General features: G+C 39.6%; 1 protein-coding gene across 1 annotated transcript; it reads right to left on the bottom strand.

The window, feature by feature from the left end:
* Positions 1–46: 46 nt before the first annotated feature.
* gpc2 (glypican 2) lies at positions 47–16,557 on the bottom strand. The gene is made up of 11 exons (XM_085429289.1): positions 16,086–16,557; positions 14,144–14,302; positions 12,962–13,096; positions 8,710–8,885; positions 8,529–8,609; positions 7,573–7,738; positions 6,741–6,871; positions 5,862–6,008; positions 4,913–5,049; positions 3,913–4,085; positions 47–3,832 (listed from the first exon to the last, which is right to left on the bottom strand). The coding sequence occupies exons 1-11, from the start codon at positions 16,261–16,263 to the stop codon at positions 3,555–3,557; spliced, it is 1,761 nt and encodes a 586-aa protein (XP_085285415.1). The 5' UTR covers positions 16,264–16,557; the 3' UTR covers positions 47–3,554.
* Between the last annotated feature and the right edge of the window lie 101 nt (positions 16,558–16,658).

Here is a 16,658-nt window from a genome sequence, read left to right as displayed (position 1 = left end):
CTGTTATTAAATATAATTACCTTAAAAAAATTAAAGAATCAACATCTTTTTCTTCAGTTTTTTAATGAAGCAAAAAAAAAATGTCACTTGTTTGATACCAAAAAACTGTCACAACAACATGAAGAAAAAAAAGTTGTGCTATACTTTCACCATGAAGGAATGTGAGTTGCAGGAATGGATGTGAGTTCGGACTCAAAAACAACTTTCCTAAAATTGAATGGAAATACTGCAGCCATCACAGACTTGTCTGACTGCTGAGCACTGAAAGCACATGATTAAAACACTGTTGCTTTTAAAATACTGTGAAACACTTTGTCATTTTTTTTGTGCAATATAATGCTGTGTGTGGTGAAGTCTTAGCCGCGGTTCCTACTGTTGCTGAAGGCTTTCATTTCAAATTAACATATCCACCTTCACATGCTGGCATTTTGTTTGTGTTTTGTTCAACAAAGTGCTGGAAACAGTCCTCAGAGAATTTGGTCCATACTAATATGTTAGCATTACACAGTTCCTGTTATCCACTGAGCATTTTCAAAGCAGTTGGAAACAGTTGGTAATTGGTGTAAAATGGATATGTTATGAAAGGAAATCCTTCTCTAGATCATACTTCTATTTTACAGGCATATTTCCACCTCAGTAGATTTAATTCTGTTACAAGCAAATGGGATTTTACAATTTCTCTTCAATTTAAGTGTCCTTTTGCAGCATCTATATCTCTTATATTCTCTTGTCTCCCCAGCTGTTCTATTCAGTCACTTTCATCATCTCCTGGAAATAGTTGAGCATTTTGGAAACTGTGCTTATTTGCTTTTTTTAAGGTGGACCTAAAGCAAGCAGCTTAGCATAAAAGCTAGAAAGTGAGAAACATTGTCAATGTTCACTTTACAAAACACATAATGTTTAAGAAAATGTTACTTTAAAGATGCTGAAAAGTAAAGTGTACAAATTGATACCGAGGTTATACACTCACTGGCCACTTCATAGGTTACAACTTCAGGGAACCTTGAGAACTACCTTAATTATTTGCAACATAGTTTAAGGAAGGTTTTGGATAAATTCTTAATACAGCATCACACCGTTGCTGCAGATTAGTCAGCTGCACACACATGATGCTAATCGCCTGTTCCACCACATCCCAAAGGTGCTCTATGTTCTTGTTTTCACCAAATTCTGACCAAACCATCTTCATCTGATCATCAAACCAGGCAATCTTTCTATTATCCAATTTTGGTCAGTCCACATGAATCATAGTTTCAGTTCCCCATTTTTAGCTGAGAGGAGTGGCACTCAGTGTGGTCTACTGCTACTATAGACCATCTGATTCAAGATTGAATGCATCTGGTCATTCTCCTCTGACCTCAGGCCATCAAAAACGTATTTTGTCCCAGGGAACTGCCACTCACTGCATATTTTCTCTTTGCCAAACCATTCTCTGTCAACCCTAGAGATGGTTGTGTGGGGAAAATCCCCAGTGAATCAGCAGTTTCTGAAATACTCAGACCAGCCCATCTAACATAAATAACCATGCCATGTTCAAAGTCACTTAAAACACTAATTCTTACCCAGTCTGCTGCAGGTGGAAATTAACCAGGTCATCTTTAACATGTCTACATGCCTGCCGTGACTAGCTAGGCAGATATTTCCATCAACAACTGAACTGATATACTTTATGAAGTGGCTGGTAAGTGTGTGTTGGTCTATTTCTTGGCAAAGATTGCATTTTTATTAGCAGATCTGTCAATTTCTTCATGCCAATAAACAATCAGTATGTAACCCGTGTAAAATGATCAATTATTTTTGCACAAGGGTGGCTGTAGCTCAGGTGGTAGAGCAGGTCATCTACTGATCGGAAGGTTGGTGGTTCGATTCCCGGCTTCCCCTAGTCTGCATGCCAAATATCCTTGGGCAAGATACTAACCCGAAATTGCTCTCCGATGCATTCATCGGAGTATGAATTTGTGTGAATGTCAGTTGTGCTTGTGCGAATGGGTGTGAATGGGTGAATGCACAAGTTGTGTAAAGCGCTTTGAGTGCTCAGAAGAGTGGAAAAGCGCTATATAAGAACCAGTCCATTTACCATTTACCACAAGTTAAAATATGTTAATTTGCAAATTCAACCATTCCTTGTATATAGATTTTCTCATCCAAGCTAGTTACTTTGTTTTAAACTAATCAGCTGCTGAATCCGTCTTTTTGTTGTTTTCTAAATCTTAAACTTATCATTTTACACTTTGCAAGCTAAGCACACTTCCCAGAATGTTAAACTAATCTTTTCTTCTCCTCTTTCCTGATGACAACTCCTCACAAGCTTTGTCTAGAAAACTCTTTGATTTTATCTTCATTAAAACAGCACATGAAAATTAAGAACCATCATCTAAGTTCTGACATCATTTTTCTCTCTGAAACCATTCAGTCCAACGTTACAATACGTAGCGTGCTCACCGACTGTTTTCAACAACTTTTGTTGCTTTTAGGAAAAATAAGTACAAAAGCATACTATTAAAAAAGGTCCCAGCATCCTCTCAACAAGACCGGCACATATAACAAACATTATAAAACGATCACGCAAACGCACACATACGCACACACTCACACATGATGCTCTTTACCCCTCTCTGTTTAGAAGTAAAGAAGCCAGAAAACTACAGCTGATAATAAGTGTTCTGATGTATAGGATAATATTTTAAAATGACTGGTTTACAAAAAAGTATTAATACAACTTGATTTTTCCCTTTTTTCACCACCAGAGAACTTGAAAGACAAACTTACATTAGAAGAAAACACACAGCCATTGTCTTGAAATAATAATAAAACAAAATATGATATTACAAATAAATTAAAAACAGCAATACATTACACTGATATAAGCAACCCAACTTGGTTTGAGCTTTTACATTCAAAATCAGCCCATTGTTTGGTTTCAAGAGTCACACTTTTGCCTTTTTCAAATGTTTCCAAGCCAAAGTATGGCACTTTAATTTAAAAAACTTTATCTTACTGCTTTAAAAAGATGGAAAAATTAATTAAACGAACCACAGCTAAACTGAACTCCAATGTACTGAAACTTAATTTAAAGAGAGAAGCAGCAAACAAATGTACGTTAAATCAGCTGCTCACTGAAACTACATAGTAATTATGGGCACGGCTAATCTCTACCTCACAGACCACCAAGTGGTCACCGCCATCACCCACACATCCTGCCAATTCATTTGATGTTGAAAAGTTTATTCCTTTGTTCCCCTTAAGACTCCCAGCACTGCACACCGTTCAGCATCTAAAGCCAATCAGTCAAACATGACACTAAAAAAATAAAAGATGATATTTTTAAGTTGTGTTTTTAATTATCAGTGTGTTTTATTTCTCATTAGTTGCTTGGGGAGTAGGAAAAATATTCAGTGCTGTAAACAGGTTTTTGATTATTGCTGAATTAGTCTGTTTTTACTGTTGTTTAATGCTGGTGTAACCGAATGGAATGGCAATTATTTTCTTAATAATGTGCTTTAGACTCCAGCATGACAGAAATTTTCCCCTCACTTCCACACTTTAATAACCAGCTATCTCCACATGGTGGCAGCAGTGACCACAAAAGGCAGAGGCAACAAAGAAAACGGGGAGAAAGAGAGCAGACCAGCTGCAGATCGAACCCGTCCCTGCCCGTTGTTTCTGTTCCACTTGGACCCGTTTCTGTCTCGGCCTCGAGGCGGCTTTGCAGGGTTGGAGGCGGGGTTATTTGAGGGTTTGGTGTAGGGTGGAGAGTAAGGCCCATAACCTGGCCAGTCATGATTGTACCTTTCGCCATGATCTCCACCTCCTGAGCCACTGCCTTCCTCACCTGAAACAGGAAAAGCACATTTTCATCTGAAATATGGAGCAGATATAAGAATATCAAGTCAAAATTTTAGGAACACTCACTGTCCATGAAGTCCATGTCCTGTCCACTCATAGCATGCCTCAGTTTATTGGTCACCACCCTCAGCTCCATGATCAGCTGCCTGGTCCTCACATCTGGACGTGCAATATCCACTTCCACCTCAGGGTTATTGATCTGGCTCACCAAACCGTCACCTGTCACATCTGGCAGGTACCTGAGCATACGCACAAAGAGGCATTCACATACATAGTAGCTTATTCTCTGCTATTTAATTTCCTTAAGAACACTAAAGGTTTATGTGCAGTGATACCCGTTGTAATCAAATCTTTAATGGCTAGGCTCTAGAGATGGTTATGGCCAATCAGTCCCTTTGCTTTAGTCCAGACAGAAACATCTCAGCAGTCATCATCTGATGGATTGCTGTGACATTTTGTACAGACACTAACAGTCCCCAGAGGATTAATCCCACTGACTCTGGTTTCATGTGGCTGCCTGGACCACTGGGCTGACATTTTCGGTACAGAGCACAATGTTTCAGCAGCTATTGGTTTGTTTTATGTCAAGCTTTATTGAATTTTTAATAATGCATGTATCACTTTTTGCTTATAAGACAGTTAGCTGCACCATATATATTTTTAAAGTTACAATCTGGAATGCCCAAAGGACATTTCACAGTTATTATCACTTATTGTATATGTGATAATACAAGATAATTATAGCACAGCCAGCACATCTGGTTTGTGACTGAAGATGGATGTGCTTTTATATAAAATGCTGACTGATGACGGTGGACAATCAGTTCCCCTCTTTCTGTGTAACACACTCACTAGTGTTTCTTCTCAAATGAGCTTGATTCATTGGTATGTACACAGAACAAGCAGACCCAGGTAGAGAACATGTGGGTGAGTGGCGGTGGCATAATTAAATAAACTCAGTTCCATCTGTTGCATCCTTCCACCTCTGCACCATCACTCACTCACTCCTCCTCCTCCGCCTGTACAGACCCTCCCCTCAGCAGCCTTTTGCTCTGATCTCGCTCACCTCCCCCGGGTCTGCCCGTTCCAGCAGCGGTCCTCATTAGTGACGTCGGCAGCCATCTTCTCATCGTTGCAGATGGTGTGTGGGAGGGACACCCAGAAGCCCCGCATGGGCCGCAGTCGCTCTTTCAGCTCGGTAACCTGTGTGGAGGTGGAAGGAAACTGGCTATGACTCAGACATGGTTTTAAAGTATCTTTGTATGAAAGCTGCAGGGCTGATGCTGGGTAAAGGTAAAAACCTAATACAGCTTTGCTTCTGGGTCAGCTCTTAAACGACATTTCTTTTCAGTCTTATAAACAAATATAAATATCTAATACCCCCTTCGTCTGTGCTCTGATCTGAAGCTCTTTTTATTTAGGCATTTCTATCTTGCAAGACCACACTATTCACAGAAATTCTGTCTGGGTTCTAACCACAGGACTCTCTGTTATTAGTCGCTCTGACTTATTTTAGTGTTTTGGGGTTTTTTTTTCCCTTTTTTTCCCCCTCTTGATCTGAATCAGATTCATGTGCAGAGCAAACATGTGCGACATTCTTACAGTTTTTTCCTGATATATTTAAAGAATGCTCAACACAAAAGGGTAAATTGTGCACCATTAAAACAAGTAGTATCTATTTCTGTATCAACAATGTTCCAAATTGCTCACTGTAACATGTGAAAAGTGGCACTTATCATGAACCCACCAAAAACAGTCATTCATCAGCATCTCGAACCACTTCAAAGGGTTTTATCTGGTTTCAATGTAAGCACTTTGTCTCTCTTAGTGAAAAAGCACTAAATGGCCAATGGATGGTACTTAGCAAGCACCAAATGGCAAATACAGCAGAAATACAATAATTTTAGGCCTTAGCTGATTTCTTTTCTTTTTTTTTTACCTTTATTGACAGGTAAGTGCAACCCAAGATTAAGAATTCCTACTGGTACCACGTCACCGTGCTGTTTGCTCCTTACCAATCGATCCAGGTTGGTGCCTGCAGCAGTGGTGGGTTTCTCTTCAGGAGTGTAGGTGCGGAAAGGCCTCCTGTTGCCCCCGGACTCTTTGGGCGAGCGTTTGGACCTTGCTGGAGCTGGCCTGGGGTTTCCACAGCCTTGGAACACCTGAGGTACACAGCAAGAGCAGTTTTAAGATTAAGATTAAGAAGATTCTTCTATGTTGTGTCAAGAAAACTGTATATTCTCGAACTAATATGTGATTTCGTAGAATTTCTTCTAACAACACCTAAAGAATAAGTGCAAAAGGCTCAGTGCTTTCTTCTAAGAGAAAAAAGGTAGCTTTGATGTAAGTTTTGAATTAAAGCTTAAAAAAACACCAGGGACCTTTGATTTCTGGGGAAAAGAGTCAATGACGTCTACAGACAAAAATGTTGTAACTGAACAATGTTGAAAAAGCTCCCCCTAACCTCAACAGTCACGCTCTATTAGAGTGCAGTCGCACAAAGCTGGATTGTAAAGCAGAGAGCTGTCTGTTCCTTAAAGCACTACCAACACAAACCAGGAGCTTCTCTGTTTCTAACAAGACGTGGGTGTCTCTCTGGAGGATTCACTCCTGGGATGTCTGCCATGTTTTAATCATACTCCGAGGCTATCATGTTCTCATCTTTACTGCATGCTGTCTCATTAGAAAGATTAAAAATGAAATTAAACAATAATTAAGATTACAGCTTTTGCTTGAATATCGAAGAAGATCATTTGCATGTCCTCTCAAAGGTTCAGTTAACATTTCACTCGATTGATTCACAATTGCCAAACTCTCGGAAAGCAATAAAAAAATATAACAATGCTCATTTGGTTTTCATTTTTATGTACTGATCGTCTGCTGTGCTTTCTTACTTTGCTGGAGATGCTGACACTGTTTTCCTGCATGTGCATAATGGCCTCTGACACTTTTACAGAGATAGAGTCGGCTGCAAGCTCCATGTTGAAAGGCCCCTCCAGCTTCTCTGAAACCTGGTACAGAGCATCTGAAAAACATAGAGATGGTAGGGTGATAAAGTTTGCTTTGACTTTAGTTCTCACTTTCAGGTAATATACAGAAGAAGAAAAAAACTGTGTGTAGGTGGGCTTCTGTAGAGCCTGATGAATGTCAAGACAGTGGTGTGTCTGGAATCTCCCCCCTGGCCAACCAGCTAAAAGAGTGTGATTTACATCTCTTTAAGGGGTGTTCAGTAAAATAAAGAAGCAAGCTGTCACAATATAAAGCGTGAAAAAGAGAGGAGAATGGTGGTCAGACAAAAGGCTGCATGAGGGTAAAATGGTTTTGAGTTCAGCAGGCATGGATGGAGCGATGAAAGGTAAGAGGAAGCACTCCAGATGAAAAGAAAAAATAGAGGGAATGTATGGGTTTGATGAAAGGAGAAAGGAAACACAGGAAGACAGATCAATTGTGAAGGAGCAGAGAGGCATGAATGATTAATGGAGGAGGAACTCATTAGGGAAAAGGACGTGAAAGTAAATGAGTGACAGGGGCACAAGAAAGGATGCTACTTTTTGGGATGTCTGGTTTAATTATGATGAGAATAATTCAAAGTGCTTAGACGCTGACTCTCCTATGCTTAAAGATCTAAAAATGATGCTGAAAATCAGGTTCTTCAAAAGCTTTAGCTTTTTAAAATGTGCCATCCACTACCTATGAAATCACATATAAAGATACTCCATCACCCACCAATGAAATTGTTCCATTCGGTGTCCAAGTCAGCCTGATTGGCTAAGCAGCCCTTCATCACGTTAAGGCACAATGAGCGGCAGGGGCGCACGGAGGGCATACCTCGACACAGTGGGCAGTACCACTGACGCATCAGGCCACGCACACACTCTGAATCTGCAGTTAACTGAAAGCAAAGGACAGAATAAAATGGATTAAATACATAAACACACAATGACCATTACTTAACAAAGCGGTTTTACATATTTGCAGCTCCAAAAGTCAACCACAGCTGAAGAACTTCAAAGTTATGTTTAGAAAAACTAATTTACTCAGTTACCAGTTCACACTACAGGGCCAGCAGTTTAGTGTGGACTTGTCTGGATAATGATTCACTTCCTGCTGGTAACAAGATGATTTTGTTTTTGCTTCAAAGTTTAGATTAAATGTCTGATAATCTAATAAACAGGATTACTCTATAAAGTCTAGACTAACTATTGTGTTTTTGAGTGACTAGCCATTTAAACAAGAACATAATGAAAGGATCGCAGGGGCGATCGTGGCTCAAGAGTTAGGAGTTCGCCTTGTAATCGGAAGGTTGCTGGTTTGAGCCCCGGCTTGGACGGTCTCAGTCGTTGTGTCCTTGGGCAAGACACTTCACCCGTTGCCTACTGGTGGTGGTCAGAGGGCCCGGTGGCGCCAGTGTCCGGCAGCCTCGCCTCTGTCGGTGTGCCCCAGGGTGGCTGTGGCTACAATGTAGCTGTCATCACCAGTGTGTGAATGTATGGGTGGATGACTGGATATGTAAAGGGCCTTGGGGTCCTTAGGGACTAGTAAAAGCGCTATATAAATACATCCATTTACCATATAATTGCTTGCCAGTATGCTTTAGACAGCAGAATATCATCAATGCCATCTTGGTATTAAATATTCCACTCAAGATAAGCATGAAGAGATGCTGAATAAGAGCCACTCACCTTTGTTGCTTTGTTGACAATGTCCCGACCAGTGGCAAGCCCTTGAGATAACGCTCTGGCTGCTATGAAAGCCCTCGACACCTGAATGTCAAACCAAAGATAACAGATTAGGGTCCCCCTTTGCCATCCTGCTATATAAGTACAGTATATATGAGCTCTGTAGATTTTACTATATACACACTTGTACACGAAGTTTGCGAGGGACATCCCCAAATGGTTGCAGCTGTTCGGCGTGCTTGCTGACACACTCTAGGTAGTCCTCACTGAACTGATACTGGGGGTTTACCAGAGAGAAGACCCGCTCCACAAGTCTGGACCAGAAATCTGACAGAACTTCTGCCAGACTCACACTTCCCCCTGTGAACAATAGAGTAACAGTTATACTATATAAGAATATGGTTTTTTTTCTTATCTGATAAATGCTTCGAAAAAGAGTCACTGCAGTTAGAATGGATCTCACCACGACAATGCTGTTGGAGAGTATTTAAAGACAGATTTCTCTCATCTTCTTCCAATAAAAGCTATGTTAAGCTATAAAAACCATCAGATAAATTAGTTTGGTAAGTGCGGCCATATTTGAACAGCTAGAAGGACAAAAAAACATTCTCAATATTTATATGCGCTGTTTATTTTGCATTCAGCATACAAATGACTAACTGCTGAAGTGTGTGCATTAAAATTCCAAGGTTTTTGAAGGAAAGTACAGAAAAATACTTTTATAAATACCTGATTGTTTTACTAAAGTGTTTTTCTCCTTGGCTAAACACACAGTACAAGCTATGGAGAAGTCTGATTGACATTGCTTTAAATATCTCACTTAATAATTTTTGATGCATTTGAGAAACAACAGTTTTGGGGGAAAGATGGAGATTTTAGAGCAAACTCTGTCCTTGCTTCTTTAAATAACACTCTAGCGAAGTCGCATGTCTCACTTTGGTTAAAAATATTGTAATCAAAAAAATTTATAAAACTACATAAAATTTATAAAATTTAATAAAACTTAATCCAGTTGATAAATGAACACTTTTTTTTTTAATGATAACATAAATCTGAACACTAAATGTTTTCTGCTTTAGAACATGATAGTATCCATAATGTTTTGTCTGCTTGAGTGTTTCTACAGAATGAGCATGTGAATCTCCAATCTGTAGTCTACTATACTGCCTTAAATTAGCCATACATGCTGTTTGGCAGAGAAGGACAGGCTGACTTAGCAGCCTGCAGATGGAGGAGTCAGTGAGCGGCTGTGAAGCCAAAAACAGAACGATCCGGAACAAAAATAGAAATGGTCTGGCATCTGTGGGAATCCAATTCTCGCTCTCCTTTTTTCCTCCAGTTTTTCCTGGCATGTCGGTTCCCCTCAAAAGACAATGATGCTTTTTTTATTGCTGTCTATAACTGCTGATTTACCACAACATGGACGTGGACTGTCTGAACTATACATAAATGTCAGTGTTGGAAGGAATTATTGTACCTCTTTAAACAGAGATCAGTCTTTTTAAACATTTCCCTGCAGTCATTCTTTCCTCGTGGTGGTACTGGAGCCCACTGTAGACTACATATGCCAGGCAGGTTACTTAAATTACTGTTTTAACACTGTGGAATAGAACGTGGATTTTTCCCTCTATGTTGTTTGGATTGGAAGCTAGTGATTGCCATTTGTGTTTTGGATCAGTAAACCATCATTATATCCCTAATCTCCTTCTTTTATATGGCAGAGCCAACCAAAGTCCACTCAGCAGCAAGCCTGACAACCCTGTGCACTTGGTCACTTACTGTGCACTTATTAGGGAAGTTATTTTCAAGGATTATCTGAATTTAATTTAAAACTGCATGTGTAGAACTTGCTAAAAACCATGTACAAAGTTGATTTGTGATATTCTCCTTCTCTCAGTTTGTTCTCTCTTTGATTATGTATCACTTCCTGTTCCTGTTGTTTTTCTGTCAATTTAATTAAAAACGTATACGTAACAACTTTTTTCATAGAGTAATCTTCACATGCTTTATCCAAAGCATACTCTCTGTTGATTCACTCACTAATTACATTCACAGTATTCACTGTCTCTTTAGGGATTTGCTAGCTCAACTTGTAGCCAGCTAGCTAGTAGCATGGCATTTTCACCTGTCCCTCCTGCACTTTCCTGCTCCCAGGGAAAGTGTTACTCCACAGACTCCTTTAGTAATAACGATACTTGTAATGAATGGCAGCAATCTTCCACTCCAGCTTGTTAATCAACCAAAGACTCAGACAGAGTTTTAATTCATTTCAAAGCCTGATGCTTCACCTTGCCCACCCGTGCTGGAAAACTCATAAACCAGTCATATTTGTTATCATTTATAATTTCTGTCTGAATTCTCAGACTTTTTATCTGATTTAGTGCTCAGCTCAGATAAAATAAATATTGTGGGTGATTTTAACATCCATATTAAATGTATTATTAGACTCAGTTGGCTTCTTTCACAATGTAAAAGATCCCACCCACCACCTTAATCCCACTCTAGAGCTTTTTCTGATATATAGCGTTATACTGAACATTTATCAGCATTTCCTTCAAACCCTCTTTTGTCTGATTATTTCCTAATAGCATTTAAATTTACAATGGATTACACAGCAGTAGTATATAGATTTTATCACAATAAATGTATTTATGAAAGTACTGTAACTAGGTTAAAGGATATAATTCATCCACTGTCATCTTCTCCTATGCCTTGTGCCAACACAGAGCAGAGCAGCTACCAGAACACTACTCCCACAGAGGTCGATTATCTTGTTAATTATTTTACTTCTTCACTGCATACGACTCTGGATAATGTAGCTCCTGTGAAAAAGACAGACACCTGCTATAACTCTCAAATGTGCACCTTAAAGCAGACAACTCATAAGCTGAAGAGGAAATGATGTCTCACTAATTTAGATAATCATTTATCCTGGAAACTTAGTTTGCTGCTTTATGAAAAACCCTCTTTCAAGCTAGAACATTTTATCACTGATTTATTAGGGATTAATTAGTGATTAGAGAAAATAAGAACAACTCTAGGTTTCTCTTTCAGCACTGAAAGAGTACTACAGAGCTCTGTTGTTGCAAGCATCACAAATAAAATTTTAACCATTAAAGAAAAAATTTGTCATAACCATCACACAGAAGTAGCATTATGTGCAGCTACTTTCAGTACCATTGATATTTATTTAGACTCTTTTTCTTTCTTTCCTACCATTAATCTTAAATGTGATCAACCTATTTCTATTAATCAGGTATTTACCACAGGCCTTTAATCTGGCAGTTCTTACACTGTTACTTAAAAAGCCACGATTTGACCATTTAAATTTATTCATGTAAATGGAGAGTCCTCTTCATTCACTGAGGTTAATTATGAAGTTCCACAGAGTTCTATGCCAGGACTAATTCTGTTTGCATTATACATGCTTCCCTTAGGAAGTATCATCAGAAGGCATAGCATACATTTACACTGCTATGCAGATGACACCCAACTTTATCTATTCATGAAACCAGATAATACACACTAATTAGTTAAACTGTAGGAATGTCTTAAAGAAATAAAGACCTGGATTACCTCTAATTTTCTACTTTTAAATTCAATAAAAACTGAGGCCATTGTACTCGGCCCTAAAAGCATTACAAATACAGTATCTAACCAGATAATCTGGATGGCATTAACTTGACCTCTAGTAAGACTGTGAGGGATCTTTGAGTAGTTCTTGACCAGGATATGCCCTTCAATGGGCATATTCATGCCTCTCTTCCTTGGAACCAGCTTTCAGTTTGGAGTCATGAGAGTAAACTTTTAAGATTAGGCTTAAAATTTTCATTTTTGATAGAGCATATAGTTAGGGTTGGATAAGGTGACCCTAAATTCTCCTTTAGTTATGTTCCAATAAGTATATGCTCCTGGGGGATTTACACGATGCATTAAGTGTTTCTTCTTCAGTTGCCTTTTTCACTCGCTTTTTTTTTTGTTAGCATGTGTTTATACACCTCTCTGCGTTAAATTTTTAGTGATTCATAATGTTTCGGTCTCTTCCACAGCATGTCTCTGTCCTGTCTTCCTCCCCTTACCCCAACCGGTCGCAGCAGATGGCCCCGCCCCTCCCTGAGCCTGGTTCTGCTGAAGGTATCTTCCTGTTAAAAGGGAGTTTTTCCTTCCCACTGTCACCAAAGCATTTTCTCATAGGGGGTCATATGACTGCTGGGGCTTTCTCTTTTTTCTTTATTGTAGGATCTTTGCCTTACAGTATAAAGTAATTTAAAGCTACTGTTGTTGTGATTTAATGCTATATAAATAAAACTGAATTGAACTGAACTGAATTGAATTATTTTACAATGTCTCTGATCCAACCTAGCTGACATATCTTTGCCAAAATCATTAATTATCTCTATGACTGTCAAGGTGGACAAAGGAGTGTTAAAACCAACCAGAATAATATCTGCGAAGCTCCAGGAAAAGCTCTTGGAAGACGTGTGCGTTCTGGGTGAAGAGCAGGCCATAGGTCTTGGTAAACATCTGGTTCATAGACTTCTCTGAAAGGTCTATAAGTTCTTTGAAGAACTCTGTGCAGAGACAGAAAAAGCAGCGATTAGCTACAAACTGGTCACCCACCCTCTTTTTCTCTAATATCTCGGCCAGGTTTCTATGTAGGCGCTCCCTCACCCTCCTCCCTTCCCTGAAAGATTAACAGCTCAGATCCTGCACACTGGTAAATGGGTTTAACAAAATGTACTCTATTTAAAATCCATCTTTAAGACTCATATGCAGTCTCCCACTCCTTAAGCGTCTTTACATGACTCATCATTATATATTATATAAAAGTGTGAGGAAGGGTGATAGCAGTCTACTGCAGGTAGGAGGAGAAAGTGTAAATTCAGCTCTGTACTGTGGCTGCTACAAACCTGCAGCTGTAGACGCATTATTTGAAACAATGACTGATAAAATCTCCCAGATACAGAGCACTATAAAAATATTTGGGTTTTCCAAAAACTTTATACAAGTTTATAGATTATAAGTCATTATAAACTAGTCTTACAATTCCAGTGAAACCTTTTTTCATAAAGACTTCTATGTCTGTATAACCCTGGCAAAATCATAGCAGCATAATCATAGTTAATTCAGCTTAGACAAGCAGGTTATATATTTTTAATGGGAGGCCTCAACTGGGATTTTCTCCAGTTAAATATGGTGTTTAGCTGCATTATGGAAAATGTTATTTAGAGCAAAAAAAAAAAAAAGTTACAGACTAAAATGCAGGATAGCTTGGCTCTGGTTGCTTGATTTGTATCTAGTTTTATAATCAGTCTCTTGTGAGTCGCCACTTGTATGAAAATGCCTCACAGTTGCTGAAATTACATAAGTAACAAGCATTTTAATATATTTGCTTTGCTGTGCTTCAAGCATTTAGCTGTAATTTTAATAGCGCAGAAGTATCATCTGAATTAAATTAGGAAGGTCATTTTATAATTAAAACTCACTGGTTTAATTTTGGGGAGGGTCATTTTTTCACAAACTATGGTATCAAAAGTAATAACTAGCTTTTAATCAGCTTCAAATCAAATAATGTTCCCATTACAAACACAAGAACTACTAAGGTGTCAGCCTCTCACCGTCAAACCTGCGGTGTCTCTGGGTAAAGGTGGTCAAGAGAAACTGGCTGTTGTCTGAAACTGCTTTGAGGAAGTCCCTTTCACTCTGCTGGGCCAGAGTCTCCTCCATCTGACTGGAGCAGCAAGTGTAGTCCTGAGGACAGAGCCGCAGGTGCTCACCTGGAACAAACATAAAAGAAAGGCCATAAGAGAAAGCAAGGATTGATCCCACAGTTAAACCTATGGTGAGAAATCTGATTCCCTTGGGGTTTTTTTAACTATATGTAATTATATGCTTCTACTTTATATATGCACTTGGTTTTGTGAAGCACTTTGTGCTGTTTTTATGACTAAAATGTATTATTAAGTGCAAGGCCAATTTCCATTATGGAGGTCAAAGCTGATTTTTTTTTAGTTTGAAAGTCAATTCCTCTACTTGTCAGTCCATTCAGTGGGGAAATCTTATTAAAGATAACGCCGTGGTAGAAAAAATTTAATTTCCATGCATGAATTATTCAACTTCAATCTGTCTTTCTTTGTCAGCCCAGGTTGGGTCTTTGATATGTCTGAGGTAATGATATATGCAAACCACACACAGGAGGGGGAGATGGGGGGGGGGGGATAACACAGGAGTACTCAAAATATGCAAAAGCCTTGAATTCTTTGTTTCTATCATATTGCATCCGACATGAATATTGCGCCTGTTAATAGAGCCGAAAGTCTGATTCCTAACTCCACCCTGGCCGATGTTCCTCTCTGCCTCTTTTGTTCTCCCTGTGTCTCTCACTATTAGCCCTCTCTCATCCCTCTATTTCCATTGCTAAACTGCCTCCCTTCATCCTTCACTCTCCCAGCCATCTGCTCCCCTGGCCCACGGGACAGTGAGCCAAGACTCAGGCAGTGATAGCCCAACATACACACACACATGCACACACACACACCAAATAAAATCTATTCTGCAGTTGCCTCACACACTAAGCTAAATTGCTGTGAAAGAAAAGGAGGGGGGAAAAAACACTTCAAACATACATTTTATTCACAATCACTTTTAAAAGCAGCTCTATGTGTGTCTGAGAGGAGCAGACACATCCGCTCACTGATTTACATGCAAAGCTAAACCTCCAAGAAGTAAGCTACATCTTCACTCTGTCATTTGCACCCTCACATGATCAGACATTTTTATTTTGAACAATTTAACATCTAAAATCCACTTTCTTGTACCCCCCTCCTCTGTTCTACCCCATCACCAACTTCAAATTATTCAAAATCTAAGTGTTTGTAATCCGCATCCAATCTTCTCATTCTCAAAATAAGATTATCAGCGGTGAACAGAGCCTATGGGTGTATATGCAGGGATTTAACAGTGAGCCAGTAGGCAAAGACTAATTAGGGGCGAGGTTCTTTGTTGCACCGGTGTTGGCAATTTGCTCATCCCCTTAATCATCCAATTTAAACCGCACAGAGAGGAGGAGGGGGCGGGTGTAATTTGTTTTAAACCATACTGCATTGTTTCTCTTGGGGGGTAAAAACTCACCGTGGTGATCCTACAACGGCTCTCTGGGGCGTTTAGTGAGTTTGGAGCCACCTTGTACTTCTTTATCACTTTTCTACAGAGATTTGTTGCGTTTGTGTTTATAGGGCATTTCCTGCTACAATATTCCCTTAAAGATGCTTGCAGTGCGGAGCAGTGAGTTTACACTGACCTTAATGTGCATTATGTTATTTTTATCCCATGCTGATGCGCCTACATTTCTGCTGCGACATAACTGCACCCTACCCTGAAATTTACAATTAAACCTTCCCTATATATATATATATATATATATATATATATATTACATATAACATTTTTTTTTATATATATATATATTTTTATATCATATCATTACAGACTGCCCTATGTGGGTCCCGAGAACTGTATGCTTTAATTTATTCCCGCTTTGCGGTATAGGAACCGTCTTACCAGAAATTTGAGTCAGCGGAGCGGTGCTTGTGCTGTACCCCTTCTCCAAGTACACCTGCCTGGTGTCCGAGCAGCTTCTCCCCGCTGCAGCCAAAGGGCTCCGGGTCCCTAAAAGGGCAGCAGCCGTGCAAAGAAGTACCAGCAGCCGACGACTGGGAAAAGACACCCTGGTATCCATCCTCACTGCAGGACTTGGGGGGGGAAAAAAAGCAGACTCCAGTAAAGGATAAAGCCAGACTGTGGTTGCAGCAGCTTATAAATGAATGAATGTCTGGCCGGTTTGGATGCACGCAAAAGTGTAAGGAGTAACGGGATCCCAAATCGTCAGTCGTTTGAAACAGTCATAGTTTTTCCCCAATAAGTGCAATGAACATCCGGGCCGGGCTTTTACATCACAGACAGGCCTGCGTTTCCATCGGCCGTGTTCATTTAATTTGTCCTTCCTGGGAGACCCGCTGTTGTACGTAAATACATGGGAGTGTGAAAGAGGCGCTCCCGGCCCACAGCATCATCTGACAGGCAAACTGCGTCAAACACTCGGGACGTAACCAGGGTGATACCGGAAGGAGGGCT

The sequence above is a fragment of the Rhamphochromis longiceps genome, linkage group LG2 (assembly GCF_057381845.1).
Source record: "Rhamphochromis longiceps isolate RC_006_pf linkage group LG2, R_longiceps_female_GT1.1, whole genome shotgun sequence".
Lineage (NCBI taxonomy): Eukaryota > Metazoa > Chordata > Actinopteri > Cichliformes > Cichlidae > Rhamphochromis > Rhamphochromis longiceps.
This window is presented reverse-complemented; position numbering and strand designations above follow the sequence as displayed.

What these genes read in the sequence shown, in the direction of transcription:
- gpc2 (XM_085429289.1), bottom strand. Translation starts at nt 16,263, where the DNA reads ATGGATACCAGGGTGTCTTTTCCCAGTCGTCGGCTGCTGGTACTTCTT. An exon ending in TCCGCTGACTCAAATTTCTG is followed by an intron (nt 14,303 to 16,085) that starts GTAAGACGGTTC and finishes TGTTTGTTCCAG; the next exon opens with GTGAGCACCTGCGGCTCTGT. An exon ending in AACGGGCAGACCCGGGGGAG is followed by an intron (nt 4,086 to 4,912) that starts GTGAGCGAGATC and finishes GCGTATGCTCAG; the next exon opens with GTACCTGCCAGATGTGACAG.